Below are 19,212 nucleotides of genomic sequence, written 5' to 3' on the forward strand. Positions count from 1 at the left end.
CACAATTGTACGGGTAACACATTCTTGTGAGTTTTTTATAAATAGCTTCAACGTACATGTACTGTTCCTTTTAAGGAAATTAAAAGTAGATTTATTGTTGCCTTTATTTCAATTATCTTTTTGGTTTTAAGTATAGAAATTGCCTAATTGTAGACAAATGCTAATTTTACTCCTGTATGCTAACTGGACTGACCTTAAAAAATGGCGCCAAGCCCGAACTGAAGATTGTGCGTTCCACGGACGTCAAGGGGCGATATGTGAGTTATCTACTAAACTTTCCTCACGATACTTCTTCAGAAAGTACCTGGCGTCGATTTTAAGCGTTCACTTTATTTTTCTTAGGGATATTTGGTGCATCTTCTGCGATTTTCGCTGCGAGAACGTTTGGGGAGGGGGGCATCGCAGATAAATTATATTTGCACACGGAAACTTTCAACTGTTCTCGACATGAAACTTCTGTGAGAATTATATATAATGTATATGTGTTATTTCCAGTTCAGAATGGACAGTCCTGGAAGGAAGTACACCATCAGTGGTGTCAATGTACAGTTTCCCTGCAATGCCTACCCGACACAGATAGCCATGATGCATAAGGTATGTATAATTAGTATTAATCAGAAAATTTATACAGCACTTTTAATATAAGATATTGTCATCTATATAGAGGCAAGGACGGGGTATAAGCAGGATGCCCCTGTCAATGAGATTTATTTTTGTACTATTGACAGGATATAAGACTTTCTCGTACTGTTGACAGGAATTGTTAGAACCAATCAGAAGCCAAGAAATACAACCAGTCAGAGCACACCTTACAGCCTTTGATTATCTTGTGAAAGATCTATTGACATGGAATGAATAACCATTCAAGTTCAAGTGATAAATGTGCTGATTTAAACAAATTCCTGCACTTCTGGACTGCCCGGTCTTTTCCTGTCAGTAAGACTTTTTTGCACTATTGACAGGATGTTCCTGTCAATAGCTATGTCATAGAGACAATGTTTAGATGTTGATGTTTTTTTCTCTGTTGACTTTCATGTCAAATTTGAGCGCGTGAAATCTCTGCGCTTTTAGCCACAGGCAAAGATTGATCAAATTCAACACTTTTAAATGCATTTTTTTTTAAATGTTTGCAGATTTTACAAGGCTTGGAAAGGGAACAAAACTGTCTCCTGGAAAGTCCAACTGGGAGTGGCAAAAGTCTGGCTCTACTCTGCTCATGTCTGGCCTGGCAAGCAGCCGAATATGGTAGGTTTGACTTTCTAGTTTTACATCTGGTAATCCAGTTTTAGCCTGGAATCCAGCCTTCTTAGCTTTAGTCCTCTTCCCAAGCTCCACTCCCAGCCTTGGGTACCAGACTAAAGCTAAGAAGGCTGGACTCCAGACTTATCCAGATTTGGGAGCTACAACAGTGTCACAACACAGAAAAGAGTGTTAAATTTTTCCATATTGTAACTTGATAATTAGCACAAGTGCAATCAATGTAAACTTTCAATAACTACCCACATTGATTTCCTTTGTGATTTAGATAACAAAGTGATCAGCAAAGCACATTGCATATTATGTATTTGTGATAAATGTACTGTAAAAGCAAATTATACCAGTGTCTATGTTGATGACAATGATTATTGTATTTTTACCTGTCAGAAAAACTGAGGCTAGAAGAGGAGGAGGAGGATGACACCTGTTGCAAGAAAGGTGAGATACGTTTAGACTGTCTCTTACCTACTACTGTAAATCTTGAAACTTTCGTGCTGGTTTGCGTTTCCAATGTACTACTACAATAACTGTACTACAGAATTGTTGAACTGCAAATTTAAAAAAAAACTACAAAATGTTACTTTTGCCTCCCACAGGGAAATTTTAAAAAACATCAGAAAAGTTTGAATAGCCTGTTGGCAATATGTTGTATTATGTCATGCCTGGGCCTGATACGGGTATTCCGGACCGTGTGATAACTATCCGGATCACATAGGGTTCGGGAGTGTTATCACACAGGCTTCCATAGAATATTTCGAACGCATTTCAAGCGCGCCTGTTACGCGGCCATCGGAAATCCGAATACCGGATTCAGAGATTGGAATCAGTGTTGCTACCGTTTCTTGTTCGAGGACACAAAACTCCCTCAACATCTGGCACATTCCGCATTGAAATGTGTGTTTTCTCGGGTGGGTATGACCAAGGTATGACATAAATAAAATACAACACGTTGTATTCCACATCACCCTCGGTCCCAGCCCTCCCGCGGGTCGGGCTGGTACCTCGGGTGATACGGAATACCCCGTGTTGTATTCTATATTTATAAAGAAGTCCAGTTTAAAGTTGCACAGGTTTGACCACTTTTAGTAGCAAAACTGTTTGGTCATGATTATCACAGGTTTGATAAACTGATCTGTCTCCATGTTTTCAGATGAAGACAACTGTGGGTGCTCCTGTCATGCTGGGTTTCAGACTGGGGCAAACAACATTCCAGGTACTGGTAAATCCCTTATGGCACATCATAGACTCCATCTGGAGTACTTGCCATTCAGAGGAATGTTTAATTCTCCTACACAAAGCCTCGCCTGTGCCTATACAACATACTTACCTTGGGGAGCCTATGCTGAGGTTTCCACTTTAATTTTGCAGACGTTGTATGAATGCTGTATGTCTGAAGTTTATGTGAAGTATGGTATCTTATTTGTCAACCCTCTACAGAAGAACTATCTACGTCTAAGTACTTCCCTGCTGTTCCTGACCCACCAGCCTTGTCAGACCATGACTACACAGGTAATTACAACCTTATACGTTATGTAGTGTTACATTAGTTAAAGTTAAAATCCTCCCTTACCATAAGGTGTATAGGGTGGTGCCCATCTCCATTTCATAGCCCATGGCCACACTGTGGTGCAATCATTGTAGTAGTAAGTAGTAATGGGTTTTTTATTGAGAAACACAAAGTCTTATCACTACAGTCGTAGCCCGAAGGCTAAGTTGATGTCGTGATATTACAATGATTGACTGTTAGTAATAGAACAAAGCGAACTATGGCATAGGAATATTTAAAATCAGCACAATAAATAGATATATACAAACGGGTTTTTAAAAACACGAATGCTAGTGACACATAGTCAAAACCTAAAGGGAGTCTTCACATTTAGACGAGTGACGTGTTAAGTACACGAACCATGTGCGGGATTGCACTAGTTCTATAGCGTTCTGTTCTACATGTACACTTTTGCATGTCCAGATTGTTTGCTACTATTGCTATTACAGCAGAGGGCTAGTCCACTGGCAGTGGAGTGGGACTTTTTTTAAAATACGATCCTATTCCAGGTGGAGCTGCCCCCAACCCCACCGTAAGTCCAAATGAAGATGATTTCCAGCCTGCCAAGAAGAAGTTCAGAACACCTGGAGGGGGCATGCAGGTGGGAAATATAAGGATGGATAATGATTGCTCTAGCTTCAGCTGCTTCTGGTGTTTTGATCAGGTTCTCAACTTGTAATAGTATGCATGTTCACTTCATAAGCTTCAGTTGCATTTTGTAGTAATGTTATTACGTATGTGTAATCTATTTGAACTTGAATTGTATTGTATTGTACTTGAATTTATTTATATCTGAATTGTACCATGCACAGTTACATGTAAGTCCTTCTAGACTGACTGACAGTCAGCTTATTTACAGACTAATCCGTCTCTGCAACTCTTTAAGATTCAGAGATTACTTCCGGATGTTTCGAGTAGCATCCATCACTCCTCTTCAGCATCACTAGAATGAACTTAAAGAACAAATCAATGCTAGAACATAACATTTAACTTTAAAAAATGGTTGAGCATGTCATGTTACATATGTGTAGTTTGTTGTACCCAAACCATCTACTTTTGCCTCTTGGAAGAGGGTTTAAATTAATATGACTTTCCAATAAGGTAATCCAGTTTTACTTAGAAATGTATTTAGAAAAATAAAACAAAAGGGAGCACACACAGGCGAGGTAGCGAATTCTATGTATTTATGGAAGAAATAATCGCTGAGGGTAGTCTGTATGCTAGGGATTAAGCTAAAATCTGAATTCGACAAGGGGGCCCGGCGCTGGGCTGAAACAAGAGGGCGCAATGCCCCTCTTTCCCAATTTAGATCAACTCCTGACTAACACTGAATATGAGTTGATTTGAGCCTACTGGACTGATTTCTGTTGATGTATTTGTGTTTGTAGTCTAGCCGAGTGAGAGGTGTTGTGTTCGAGGATGATGAAGAGATGCCCAACACCCCTCCCACCCCCGCACAGTGGAAAATGGAACTTACCAACAACAGCACCTCGACCAATCAGATGCTCTGTACCTGTAACTGTGGGAAGAAAGAGGAGGAGAGGAAAGAAGAAACTGAAGAAAGGCCTAGGAAGAAGAAAAGGTACTAGTATTACCTTGATGTCAACACATTTGTCAATAGATTATTAGATAGGTCACCATAAACATGCTCCAGCAGTCATCTGTGTAGCTTCAAACTTCCTCTCCTTATTCTCTAACATACGTGTATAGAATCCATTGATTTGGGAGACATCTATTTCCACTAGACAGCGATTGCTACCAAACTTACGGTGACCAAAATTGGATTTGTTTGACTATTGATTTTAATTCATGATTGGAATATGATGCAAGATGAAAAAGTATGATTGATTTAAAGACAACAAAAAAGGCAAAACGTTTTTACAAATTTGTTCTTTACCTACATGTAAGCAATTTGTTGAGCGATCTGTCAAAACTTTCGTTGCTCAGATCTTTGGTTGCTCAGCAGTTGAAGCCTCTAGTAAGTGGAAAACGGGATGTATAGAATCCATCGATTTTTGTGTGATTTCTGTAGGGCCCCTAAGATCTTCTTCGGTACCAGGACCCACAAACAGATAGCCCAGATTACAAGGGAGCTGGGCAAGACTGCCTACAAAGGGGCAAGGTAAGTTCAGTTTTCATTTCAATTTTTGGTAGACATGATCAAAGTGACTAATTGTAATGTTAAATGACAGAGAAATTCGTTTTTGGCAGCTGACTTGTCGGAGGCTACATGTACAGATATACTTCTTTTGTTATCTGATTTTTTTTAAAAATGATTCTGTAAATGTTGACATTTTTGCAGTGGTTTATTGGTCACTTTTTCTGCGGTGACCTGTTCAAATAGAACTTAGATTTAAAACCACCTCAAAAATGCTTGTTCTGTCTTCTGCCCGCCTACCCCATTGTTTCAATCGCAAACTTAAAACCACCGTGAATACTCCATTTTCTCCCTTCCATGAAATGGAATTCCCACAAATTCAAAGACATTTACAGTATTGCAGTTCTGGCTGTTATCTATATCATATCATACTTGTATGTCTATGTTTTGTTCAGTTGTACAGTGTTTATTTATGCTGAGAGAGATTCTCTTGTCGTAGAATGACGATCCTGTCCAGTCGAGAACACACCTGTATCAACTCCAGTATCCGTGGCAATAAGAACGATGGATGTAGGGAGCTTCTAGACCATGTAGGCATTTTCTTTTACTTCTGTCACTGGCTACAGTTGTACATGTCCGTGTAATGTATTAAAAAAGATTATATAAATTGCCACCTTTTGCAAGGTGTGTAGATGTTAATGATGTAGATGTGCTATGGCTATCTTAGACGGCCGTCCAGACCAGTTTAGCAATTCTACATCTTTCAAGTGATAAGTACCATGACAGACATCCTAGGTCATGGTGTCAATGGAAGAGGTTACTATTTCACGGGAACATAATGATTTTTGTCTGTCTGTGTTTTTGCATGTGCTAGTCATTTTTTATTTTTCCATGTGCTAGTGACATTCACTGTAGAGTGACATGTAGTGATCAGTGGGCACACGTAATGTACATGTAAATCAAAACTTAATTTGAATAATCGATGAACTACAGTCAAACAAGACATAGGCAAAACTCTAAATGTAAATCATGGAGGTATGAGATCTTCAAACTCTTGTTTTCCCCTTGCAGAAAGCATGTTCCTTCCACCACAATGTTGTGAGGATGTCTAACCAGGCACAGATACAGTACAAGGGGCTGTCTGCCTGGGACATAGAGGAACTGGTCAAACTGGGCAGGAAGATTAAGGTAGGAAGAAACACAAGCCTTTTGTAAAAGTCTACTGTGTGTTACCGATTGAAATTCAAGTATGTATGTGCAGTATATAAGTATTCTAAAATAACAGTGTGCTTAAAGGTGTTTAGACATACATTTGAACAATATATATTGTAGAAATGGTATAGTAAAGCACCTATCTCACTGGACCCACGACACGTTGGCGACCTCGCTGCGATCGAGCGATTTGATATAGCTGTCAATGAATTTCATCGATAAAAAACAATTCTTTTTACGCTTTGTATGTTTTGTTGTCTTTTTAGTAATACCTGTACATTTTGCATCATATTCCCATTATAAAATCAAGGGTAACACAAATCAAATTTAGGACGCAGCAAGGTTGCCAATGTTTCGTGGGTCCAGTAATAAATAGTTGTAAAATGGTACAGCACTTTTATATTTGATAGTTGTGACTGTAGAAGTCTACATCTGTCAATGCCAGGGTGCAACTTGTTGTATATAATCATAATATTTCTAGATTTTTGAGATCTCAGAACATGTGTCACTTGTCTGTTTCCGTTGGCCTGTGTAGCGAATGCCTGTTATACAATGTATGTCCCAATGTTTACAAGTGGTGTTTAACTGACGAATATCATGATGTTTTCCTTCAGGCCTGCCCATACTACGCTGCACGTGAACTCATGCTAGAAGCTGACATCGTCTTCTGTCCATATAACTACCTGGTCGATCCTGTCATCAGGGAAAACGTAAGTTTTTCCGTGGCAAGATTTACCGTTAAGGCCCCACCAATTTAATTTCTTGGTTACAGAATTTTTTTTTAATTCTAGATTGGAAAATCAACGTGAAAACAGAATCTCAGAGGAAAGTTTGTACTTTGGTGCACACAGTTTCAGGGAGTGAACAGGGTCAGGTGCAAGTTTTCACCCCAGCCTTTTGTTTTTCATGATGTCCTTGTGATAAAATTGTATTTAAAAAAAACGTTAACCAAGAAATTAAATTGGTGTGGCCTAAGGGTGCAGTCAAATTTTCATCTGTTTTCATTAAAAATAATTTCTAGTGCAATGAAATACTAATGTTGTTATCAGTTCAAACATGCTCAAGATGTCAACCATTGAAAATCAACCATTATTTGAACAAGTACCTAAACCCATGTACCTGTACCTAAAATTTGTTTAGGTACATGTACACAGCTCTATGGTGATCAGCAACGTTATATCTATGTCTGTACTACAGATGCAGATCTCCCTGAAGAACCATGTGATAGTGCTGGACGAGGCACACAACATCGAGGACTCAGCCAGGGAGGCGGCCAGTTTCTCCATGACAGAGGATCAGCTGGACCTCACCATGACTGAGTTGGAAGACTTGGGTAAGTGAAATTGGAACATTTAATTCTGGTTTAAGCGTGTACCTTCTCTGTTGGGTTGAGTTGTCTTGTTTCATGATGCTGTGTCTACCACTAGGTAACTTGTAAATATCTGGATTATTCACTGATGTTTTCATGTTCATACCTTGATATCGCTTGCAGGATAGAAGGCGTCTGCCTGTTGTGTCCTGATCTTGTCCCCTTCATACTGCGTACTTGCGCCCTTCCCAGTGCTCATCTAGCTTAGTTTTAAACTGGTTTACGCTCTCTGCAACAACCACAAGATATCATATTAGATGTTACTGATGTTGATGATAATACAGACATTCTACATACATCTGTCCCCTTTTAGTGCTACACAATGTTAAGATGGATGACCACAGAGCCCTGCACATTGTGGTGAGTACTGCAGGTCATTTCTTTTTACTCCACGTTAGATGATTACTCAGCCACTTACTCTTTCTATTTTTACCAGGTAACCTACATGTATGTTATGGATATTTTATCACATTTTTTCTTTTTGATTATTATTGCTCAGGCCACACCAATTTGATTTATTGGTTAACAGATTTTTATTTTCAATTTTAGCAAAAAAAATCATGAAAACAGAAGGCTGGGGTGAAAACTTGCACCTGACTCTGTTCACACCCTGAACCTGTGTGCACCAAAGTAAAAACATTCCTCTGAGATTCTGTTTTCATGTTGTTTTTCCAATCTAGCATTTGAAAAAAAAAAAATTTTGTTCCGTTAACCAAGAAAATAAATTGGTGTGGTCTCACAAGATGGAGTATCTTATATGCCTGTATATACAAACAAAAAAAATACTGTAACATTTCAATGTTCAGATTTTCCCAGTTTTCCAAAATGTGTTTCCAAATTTGTATTACTAACTGCACTACAGAATTGTTTCAATCGCGAACTTTAAACTCAGCAAAAACCTCTTTTCTCCTCCTGTCGCAAGATTAAGTCCCCACTAAAATAAATGAATTTACCGTATGATAAATCAAGCCTTAACAGGGCTAGGAATTCTTCTTTGGAAATAGGTGCACTTGTGCACCCAACCCAAAAAATTAGGTGCACGGAAAAAAATCTGGGTGCACCACATAAAACAAAGTTGAATGTCAGCAAAACATAAGTTTGATGCTACTGCCTCTCTTAAGAACTCCAGATTTCAAATTTCAACCAAGCAATACATCATATAAAGTACAACAAAAGGTTATATTGCTTTTTCTGACACTTACATTTCAAGAATATTCTGTATACTATTGTACAATAGACTAGTACCTTTACCCTATAGCTTACAAAAATATCTAGGTGCACCAGTGCACCCCCAATGAAAAAATTAGGTGCACAAGTGCACATGCACCCAGTATTTCGAGTCCTGTACTCTTTCTATAATACAATGTTACCAGGTATCCTACATATGTATATTTTATCACATTTTTTTCGTATTGATAACTCCATTTTGTATGACTCACAACATAGCCAGTGAGAAAAAGGACGACCTTTCCCCTTCTACCACGAAATTGAGTCATCACAAAAATAGATGAATTTACAGAACTTTTTTTTTTCAATCAGTGTGGAAGCTTCAAGAAGTGGATTAAGGACAGCTCATCTCTGCTGAAGGAGCGTGACTATGAGCGTCAGACCAAGGTGCAGACAGGCATGGACATGGTGGCCGTGCTCAACTCCATGGGCATCAATCCCGACACTTTCGGGATGCTGAAGGTAAAGCAAGCTCCAGTGATATTTAGTGGTTGAGTGGCGAAGTTAGCGGAGGCGAAATCTAGAAATCAAGGGATTGATTTCTGGTTAGATGCTGTGGATTGATCTGTATGGTGTTTGGAATGTGGATAAGTGTCAGCAAAACGAAGGACATTTTCGAATATGGGACCCCAGCGCCTCCATATGGTGCTGCAGCAGAACATCCTGTGTTTGTATTTTCAGTACTTAAAATAATGCTTCAAATGTAAATCATTTTCCAGTAGTAGGATTGACTATGTCCTGTTTCCAAGTAAGTATTGTAATAATATCACTTCTCTTTTTTGCAGTATCTCTTCTTTTTTTAAGCTCTTTTTTTCATTCCAGAAAAATCTGAGTGCGGTGACAGACCCTGAAAATAAACCAGAGCAAAAACAGGGCCAGGAGCAGATGTGGCTGGGTTCAGCCTCGGCACAGATGCTGAAGGGCATGTTCTTTGTCCTGGGGTTTCTCTTCAAGCAGAACATGCAGTTTGCCGAAGACTACAGGTATATGGTGTTAAGTGCAGATGCTATCTACATGTATCTATTCTTCACTATAACTAGTCTAATATCTATCACTCCACTATTGTCGAAAGGAACTCATTGAATATTTTAGAGGCATCCTCGCTAGATAGGTTTAAACATTGCTTTCAGCTAGATGTGCAAAATACTGTACAAGTATGGAATTTCCTAATTGCGATCACTTACATGCATTTGAGGAAAATCAGGATAAATTGTTCAGTTGAATGTGTTACTGCACATTTATCTTTAGGTCAGCAATATTTGCTTATTTTTCTTTTAACTCTATGAATTTATGATACATAAACTTCCATCTATTTATTTATTTATTTATTTATTTATTTTGATTTACCACATTTTTGTGGAAGGATTGACATAACAGGTGAACTATCACCTTTTCAAGATGTCATCCCAGACCGGACTGTAAGATTTGGACCATCGCACACCGGGGCATGCCCCTACTCTTTTTCGAAAGGTGTGGTGGGTTCTTTAACGTGCGCGGGGTGTTGCTCTCCCCAAACACGGGACCTCCATTTAACGTCCTATCCGAGGGACGTCCCTAACCCTAGATGAGCTAGGTACTCATTTACACCTGAGTGAAGTGAGGAAAGTCGTGTTAAGTGCCTTTCCCAAGGGCACAACGTCGGGGCGCAAGTTCGGACATGTCTCTGGGCACACCTGGGATTAGATCCCGGGACCCATTGTTTGACAGCCGCGTGTTCTTCAGTTGCGCCACACGACGCCATCAACTTCCTTCTTGATGAGCATATCTTCTCGACAATGAATAATCCATGATGTTCTGTTTCCAGTCATTACTGACTCTTCTCTTTCTCTCTTCCCAGAGTGGTGATTGAGAGGACCGTTGAGTATTCCAACAGGCCAGAACACTTTGTAAGTCATTCTTTCGCTAGTTTTATTTCTGAGTTATGTTATTCTTCAATATGTGTTATCTGTTGAAGAAAATGTGTCTCATACACAAATCCTTCCCACACCTTTTGTGTGTATAGGGCAGTGCCGATCTCCATGTCTATAGCCCTTAGGCCACACAGTTGTGCAAGGAGAATTTGTTTGTTTCTTTGTTTGTTTCTTTGTTTGTTTGCCACAGACCACCTCTAGGCATATCACACTAGTTTTGTATATGTAGTCAGTAGGTACATTAACTGCATAAAACCAGACTGTTATAAGATACATTGGCTGCATAAGACAGGACTGTAAGGTTTGATCCACTGACACCAGGAATGATCCTTACTCTTTTTGATTTTGACTTTGTGTGGTGTGATCTTTAACGTGCTGGAGGTGTTAACTTGATACCCCCGGCTTTACATCCTGTTCGAGAGGACCAATGCTACTAATTTTCACCTGAGTCGAGTGAGGGAATAGGTATAGATTGTTTTTCCCAAGGGCAGATTATTACGGCCTCTTCAGAATTTGATCCCATAACCTAACTACAAGAATGCCACAGATTGTCTCCCTGTAATCTGTTAGATGAAATGTAAACCTGACATGTTGTATTTCTTCCAGCCCAATGGTTATGTACGGATGAAGAAGGGCCGAGGGATGGACAAGACTTTCTCCCACCATCTGCACTTCTGGTGCCTCAACCCTGCAGTGGTGAGGTCATGTCACTCATTCTCAGTCATTCTTGGTCTACATATCATTCAGTATCTCAAAAGATACTTGTACCTGAGTATGAACCTGAGTATAAACAGAATTTGGATTTGAAAATATTACATTGATATTTTGTATGAATACTCAAGTGACTTGTTTGTTACCTTAATTTTCTAACTTGGTGATTTTGTGCTCCATGTCCAGGCCTTCAGTGAGCTTGCCAACTGCCGAGCCATAGTCCTGTCTTCAGGAACTTTGTCCCCGATAGACTCCTTCCAGTCTGAGCTGGGGGTACCCTTCCCTATCCAGCTGGAGGCTAACCATGTGGTCGGCAAGAAACAGGTAAGGCATTGATGACTTCTTTGTACACAACCAGTGTATGGATATCTAGACTTTCATAAAATTTTAAAGAGTTAAAGGAGCATTCCACTCCAAAAGCAGGTATTATTTTCTGATTAGATTCCATTGTATATTTTTTTGGATCTAAAATTATTGCACCCGACTTTTGGCCAAATCTTTTCGACAATAATCCTTTTCTGAATCCCATATGGACCCACTTCCATGTACTTGCATGGCCAACTTTGCGCACAATTTCTTGCCAACGGTAGATGTGGTAAGCTTAACGAAAGCAGTCTAGTGACTATCACACATTTAGGAAGGTACACAAAAACTATCCTGTATTGTTCTGATGAATTATAATACCCACTTCTGGAGTGGAATGCTCCTTTAAAGTACAATTTCTTCAAGCAGCTACCTTAACCAATTAACCAAGAAGGTTGATATCTACTCTTTTTCTAGGTTTGGGTCGGGACTGTAGGGGCAGGTCCACGAGGCAGGAAGTTGATGGCCACCTACCAACACACTGAGGTACTGCAACCTGTCACTTAACACAAACTACTCCATCTGGGAATTTGTCTAGATCTATGTTGAATTTACACTTTGGTCTTCAGTAAAGAAAAAGGTAGCACATCCTTGTCTTTCAAATTCTTATACACTTTTTTTTTCAACTCTTGCAGACATATGAATTTCAGGATGAACTGGGACAGCTTGTCCTACAAGTATGCCAGGTAATGTATACTTTACTGCTCTGAAGAATTTTTCAGGGCAGTGAGTGTAGGAGCCTTGGTAGCAATCGGATGGCTCCCAGGCTAGGTTTATTCTAATTTGCATGAAATACAGATACAGTGGCAGATTGATAGACATGATACATTGGAGTTGTTGTGGTCAAAATTCTTATATTATAAAAATGTAAATTATGAATTATTTAGATAAATAATATGTTGTATCACATTGCTCTCCATTCTCAATGCCTTACAGCTTGAACATATATAGAAATTTAGAGTTTTAGATTTGTGTAGCTATCTGTTAATGAAGAATGTTTCTCCATGACTTTGTATTCCAGACTATTTCCCACGGCGTCCTGTGCTTCCTTCCTTCCTACAAGCTGCTGGGGAAGCTGTGTCAGCGGTGGCAGGTACGTGTGGATCCAGAGGGCAGAGGTTTAAACCCCACTTGGGCACGATTGTGAGGAGTTGTATATAGAAAAAAGAAAAAAACACTTATCAGAGAGAGTAGAAGTGACCCAGTGTGTTTGGCCAAAAATTTGAGCCATAGGGAACCTGCATTGCACTATTACTGTAAATCTTTAAAATATTGGTAGTCATTTCTTGTGTGTGTTTGTGCTACAGTATAGTTTAGAACCTAAACTTAGAACACAGCAAAAACCTCCTCTATATCCCCACTGCCTAATCAAATCCCCACAAAAATTAATGAATTTACAGTATTAAACGCAAGCCATGGTGAAGCTGCATTGCACTACCACTAGCTACTTGAAAAAGCATCATGCTTCACCTCAATTGAGGATGACTGCTTTACCTTTTACAGTATTAATTTATATAGCATCATGCTTCACCACAACTGAGAATGACAGCTGTTCCTTTGTTTTATGACTTTAGAAAAAAAAGTTTTCAGAAACATCAATGATCATCTAAACACCTAGTTTTCACAATGCCCGTTTACTGTGAATCTTGAAATGTTTGCAGTGGTTTTATTTTCACTGTGGCCTCTCTACTGCAAATTCATTACACCGGGAATATGCGTTTCAAATAATGTACTACAGAATTGTTCCAAATGCAAACTTTTAAATACAAAAAAGCTTCTTTCCGAAAATTATGCAAGAGAAGTGAATTTACAGTATCATTTTGTTTCAACTTGGTTGTCCCTGTTGTGTGCAGATGACCAGACTGTGGGAACAGATACAGGAGCACAAACAGGTCATCAGGGAGCCGCAGGGGGGAGACAAGGCCGACTTTGACGACATTCTCAAGCAGTTCTATGACGCCATCAAATGTAGCGAAGATACAGGTGACATTTCAAGTTCTTTTCAAAATATTTTGTTGACTGTTTTAACCTCCCTGCTACCTAACCCCATGACCAATACACATTTTGTGCCAAAGGCCTACTTAAGCCGGCTGAAGGTTAAGCACACAGCTTAATGGGGGTCTCATAGAGGTGCCTCCAGCACGTTAAAGGGGAGGGGCTAGCGACCCCTCCCTGTGAAAAATACCCTGCTACAGAAACAGCAAGGAAACTTGCTGCCCTAATTTTTGTGCCACTAGGCACTACGAGGGTCTGAATGAACAGACAAATGAACCGGCCCTGGAAAACTTCTTCCTCATGCAGTAGATTCTGTTGTATTACGTTCCACTGCCGCAATCACGGCTGTCGCCAGGACCCGTCCCTTCATCCATCCAAAAAATCTGAATTTCATGACATGAAACTCATGAGAATGTGTTTTCGAAAGCTTATCAAATGACAGATTTAAAAGCAAAAATGAACAACATGGGCTCACAAACAATGAGTGGGATGGGAAAAAATCTGAAGCTCAGGAGACAGCCCTGATCGCAATAACTACTTTTTGCGCTGTTCTAGAGCTGTTGTTTCGTGACGTTCCAACTTTGTCCATAAATCCTCAGAGAACGGGGGCGGACACGGCGGCGCCCTGTTCCTGGCAGTGTGCCGTGGGAAAGTCAGCGAGGGGCTGGATTTTGCCGACAACAACGCCAGAGCTGTCATTACAGTAAGCAGGGGAAATGTCTTGATTTGCTTTGGTGTCAGAGCCTGTGGTGTGTTATCAAAGAAGCTTGTGTGAACTGCAGTTCTTTCAAATACTGACAGGTGGCAGTTTCTCAACAATTAGACACACTTTTTTTTCTAAATTGACATTTTATATCACTGTCCTTTATTTTTATTCCACGTAAGATAAGAAATTATGGAGACTTCAATTTCAATTTTGTTGTTTTCCCCAGGTTGGCATCCCCTACCCAAACTTCAAGGATCTTCAGGTTTGATCTTTAGATTTCTTGATCTTTAGATTTCTTGATCTTTAGATTTCTTGATCTTTAGATTTCTTGATATCTGCATGTATCTTAACAATATCACACGGGTGGAGCTCTTTTTATAGTATTATTAGCATCAAGTATTACAAAGTGACAATAGTTACACCTATACATCCCTAAGAAAATTACATCTCTGACTGCCTCTCTTGAAGGGCATATCATTATATTTGGACACAGCATTGGCAAGAAACTTGAATAAAACAAGACGTGTTGTACAGTACTACAGTACCTAAAATAGTCAGTACCTCAAGAAATAAGTTCTATTTTTCCAAGTAAATCTCACAAAACAGAGAGAACTGTTGATGTTTGACACATGTTTATCACCTTCGGCTTCCGTCTTCCAAGGTATTAACCTTCAAATTTCTGGTGATAAACATTTGTGAAATGGTAAAACTTGTATTGCTGTAACTGCAGATGATCCTTCATCTTTGTAAGAGCCTACTTGAGAATTCCTGACCTGACATGTTGTTGTTGTACCGGGCTGAGCTGGAAATCATCCTTCACCTTTGTAAGAGCCTTCTTGAAAATTCCTGGGGATATCCCTGTAGTTGAACTGGTAGCAGTCTCACAGTTAAGCTCCTGGTTCCTATTAGTTGTTAACCGTGGTTCAATACTGGGAAGGGCATCTTGGTTGGGGCCGTACCCGTCGTTTTGAAGGGACGTAAGTCACGTAAATGAGGGTTCCGAGTTCGAGGAACTGCACGTTAAAGGGGAAAGGCTATCCAGGAAACTTGCTGCCCAAGTACATGTATATGAACCACTTGGCACTGCAAGGTAAACAAAAATTAAAACTTGAAAATTCCTGACCTGTCACATTGTTCTTGTACCAGGTTGAGCTGAAACAAAACTACAACAACCAGCACAGCGGCGCACGTGGCCTGCTGACAGGCAGACAGTGGTACGAGATCCAGGCCTACAGGGCGCTCAACCAGGCGCTCGGGCGCTGTATACGGCACAAGTAAGGCTGACTCACAAAACTCACAAAAGACTTTAAATCAAAACAAGAAATCAAATATCACTTTATTATTGTGAATTTCTGGCTGATTCTGTACAAATCATTCGTATAGCAGAAAGAAGAAGACAGGAAATAACCTTTTCTGGGACCTTTCTGGAACCTTTGACCTAACTTAACCTCAGTGACCCAACAGCCCAGCATGTGGAAACAAGTGAGGAAACACAGACAGACAAACCGACACACCAAAAACCATACCTCCTATTTCGCCGAAGTAACCACTTTCAAGTTTGAATGAGTACAAAAAGTTTAAGGAGATTTAATCATTTGGCAGAACCAAAGTAGTTACAGATCCCAAATAAAATTAATTTAGGCAAATACAATCCTTTGCTCTTAACGCACATTTGATTGTATGTTTATCAGGAGAGACCAAAATCAGTTTGTCCATTGTTGATTGTGGTTATGTATGACATGACTTATGATGTTGACATCATTCTGTTTGTGTCCTTAAGACGAGACTGGGGAGCCTTGATCCTCGTGGACGACAGGTTTGCCAAAGGGCAAGGAAGATACACAAAAGGTAGACAACCTCTCAGGGCTGTCTCCAGGTTTAAATTTTGTTCTGTCCCCTTCAATTTTTGAGAGCCAATGTTTTAATTTTCATTGTTAAATCTGTCATTTTAAGCCTACCAAAATGCATTTTTATCAATATCATGTCACAGAGTTCCCATTTTTGGGACAGAGAAGGTGGACCCAAGAATCAAATTTCCATTCTGGGACGGAGGGACGGGTCCTGGAGACAGCCCTGCTACCTCTATACATGAAATCCTTTATTACTTGTACTCAACAAATACATGTAGATCTCCTAAGTAATTACCAATTTTTAATGTAGGAAATTCAAAAATTTTAAGACATTTCTGCATTTACAGTAATTGTCTTTATTCTTGCAGGCCTGTCTAAGTGGGTGAGACAGCGGGTGCAGCACTTTAACGCGTTTGGAAGTGTGGTGTCGTCCCTGACACAATTCTCCACACAGATGACTGAAGGGAGCGTCACCTCTCTTGACGATAGGTTTGAATCCCTTTCTTACAAACATTTCTTTACTTCACGCACATGTATAAAATTCTCTTTCATGAGCCAGATACTAGACACATTTTTGTAACTTAATTTGCAAACTGTCAGATGAAAATACAGTCTGTACAGGTAAGCCCTGGTGCTAAACCAATTAATGTAAGGTCATGACAAATGAGTTATCATTGTAAAGGGCAATAAGTAAGTTTTCCAATGATATATGTTACAATGCAATTCACTAATTTAAAAATTTAACAAAATTTTTGTCTTGAGTGCATTCTCTTTAATGCAGAAACGAACCCGGGTACCAGAAATCTGCTTAGTTCTAAGTGAAGTTCTAGGACGCAGGTTCAAATCTGGGTAAGAGAGTGTTTAAGTGTAACCATCCTCTGTTTGTTTGTTTCTCCAGTGTTGCCATGACACCACAAGCCTCGCCCCATCCCTCTCGATCCTTCCTGGACACCAGTGTGTCCACACCAGACCCAAGCAGCATACCACAGCCTGGAAAACAGAATGCATTTCAACACTTGATGGGTCAATCGCCCCTGCTGGACCAAAAGAAGAGGACAGTGGATACAACTCCTGTTGTTAACAAGTTCGAACCCCAGGGTTTCATTCCCAGCACACCCAGTAGTGTCACTGGTCTGAAGGATCACGACAAAAACATCACGCAAGATGTTTCACTCAGTGATAAGAAGACATCGTCAATCTCCAAAGGGAAGTTGAAGGCTCTCTTCAAGAAGAATGTGCAGCAAAAAGCTGTCACTGATTCTGCTGGGGTCATGGGAACAGCCCAGGTCAAGGTTGAAAGTTCGGAGGTGAAAGGTGATGGGTTCATGACCCCTGCAGGTGACAACAACAGGTATGCCAAGAGCACACCTGTTGGTGACAAGAGACCAACAGATGCTATACCTACACCGAAAGGTAGGCTGTTGTTTGAAGAAGACAACATTCCTAGAGACACTAAAGATGACACAACACACCAAGGGCAAAGGTTAGATAAAGATGATGTCAAGAACAAGGGACACAGTTCTAAAACGTTGTCAGCGGCTTCCATGTTATTAGCACAATTTGCCTACAAGTCCAAAGGAGAAAGCAACACAGCAACAGAAGATGCTGAGACTGCAGGGCCATTGACCGAATCTTGCAAGAAAGTCAAAGAAGAGAACCTGCATGATCAAAATGAATCAAAAGACGGTTTCAATCAAGAGGTGCAAGACAGATCAAAGCAACCATCTGGACCAAATGATGCGAAGGTCAATACTCTCTTCAAGTTTGTTAACATCGGCCCTTTGACAACGCCTGTTCACAGCACAGCAGAGCCGAGGAAGGGAATGGCAACTCCGCCCTTACAAGAAACCTCTGCAGCCGATATGGACTTCACACCTCCTCTGTTTGACGACTCGGAACCAACCGCTGAGGAAAACACCTCTGATGAGATCAACGTCGGGAATGTCTTCCGACAAAAAGGAAAGTTGACTGACAACGGAAATGATGAGAACAAAGGTAAAGAAGATGATCCACCAGTGTCATCGCGAGGGAGGAAGAGACAGCTGAGTTTGAGCGCCAAGAAGTCCACTGAGAAGAGGAGGAATTCAGCAAGTGAAAAGAAACCTGCGGCCGGAAGGCAGTCCAACAAGAAGAAACTTTTTAGGGCATCTCAAGACGAAAATGATGGACCAAGCATGGATGAAAGTCAGCCAGGTAACTTGTATCCATATAGTCATCTTATATTAGGGCCCGTTCACACTTGTATGTATATATTCATGTCCGTGTGCGTCGCGCATTGACATTTTTTGGCTAAGGTAAAGTTTGCCAGAAAGACGTTGTTTTTAACTTTGACCCACCATTGTGCTGCCTGATCATCAAACCAAAAGAACAATTTTTTTCGGCCGCAAAAAAGACAAAAATGTAAATACACAAATCATACGGACTTGAATATCAACACAAGTGTGGCCTTTTCATACTTAAATTCATATTGGACAAGTCAGTTGAAATTTGAGGACATAGGGAGAGTGGGTTGTTACCATACTTGTGTTTTATCTCCTTAGCCCTGAAGATTCGTCGCTCCTTCAGATCCAGAAGAAAAGCCAACTGTCCTGTCCTCTCAGAAGATCCCGGTGACTTGCTGGATGACTTGATGACAGCTGCTCAGAGCAAGGTCTGTAAATGTTCTGGAATTTTCTAACCATTTCAAAATATGGCAATCCCCCAAGCATCTCCCAAACAGATTAAGAGTAGTAATGACAAACTTTAGTAAGTTGGAACAAAAGTGTCAATTTCACTTGCCAAGTTTTTCCATTTGACAGTATATACTGTCAACGTTTGAAAATGGTTGGTGACAGGAAGTGGTTGCTCCAGACAAGAGGGTCTTAAGCCCCTATCTCTGTACCCAAGACATGTTGGTTAGGTTGACTCTATTCTGCTATTCAACTCTGTAGAAGGTAAAGCAGGCCGAGGGTCAGTGCTAAACCTTCCC

The 19,212-nt window shown here is 40.2% G+C and overlaps 2 protein-coding genes across 2 annotated transcripts in view; one reads left to right on the forward strand and one right to left on the reverse strand.

Moving 5' to 3' along the window:
- The first annotated feature begins 141 nt into the window (after window positions 1-141).
- LOC136446811 (Fanconi anemia group J protein homolog) lies at window positions 142-19,204 on the forward strand. Its single transcript, XM_066445446.1, has 31 exons — window positions 142-257; window positions 496-594; window positions 1,134-1,245; window positions 1,645-1,695; window positions 2,408-2,470; window positions 2,695-2,766; window positions 3,313-3,404; window positions 4,192-4,385; window positions 4,836-4,925; window positions 5,401-5,491; window positions 5,973-6,089; window positions 6,728-6,823; window positions 7,311-7,446; window positions 7,796-7,842; window positions 9,022-9,171; window positions 9,532-9,692; window positions 10,547-10,595; window positions 11,226-11,315; window positions 11,517-11,654; window positions 12,111-12,179; window positions 12,329-12,379; window positions 12,715-12,786; window positions 13,547-13,676; window positions 14,288-14,391; window positions 14,621-14,656; window positions 15,541-15,668; window positions 16,175-16,242; window positions 16,613-16,733; window positions 17,143-18,437; window positions 18,785-18,894; window positions 19,175-19,204. The coding sequence occupies exons 1-31, from the start codon at window positions 177-179 to the stop codon at window positions 19,202-19,204; spliced, it is 4,143 nt and encodes a 1,380-aa protein (XP_066301543.1). The 5' UTR covers window positions 142-176.
- Window positions 13,028-19,212, reverse strand: part of LOC136440224 (BCAS3 microtubule associated cell migration factor-like) — a 201,827-nt gene continuing 195,642 nt past the window's right edge. Inside the window, exon 24 of the mRNA XM_066436129.1 lies at window positions 13,028-13,040. The gene's annotated coding sequence lies outside the window, so the exon portion shown is untranslated. The remainder of the gene's footprint in view (window positions 13,041-19,212) is intronic.

This window comes from Branchiostoma lanceolatum, chromosome 1 (genome assembly GCF_035083965.1).
Source record: "Branchiostoma lanceolatum isolate klBraLanc5 chromosome 1, klBraLanc5.hap2, whole genome shotgun sequence".
In the NCBI taxonomy this organism is placed as follows: Eukaryota; Metazoa; Chordata; class Leptocardii; order Amphioxiformes; family Branchiostomatidae; genus Branchiostoma; species Branchiostoma lanceolatum.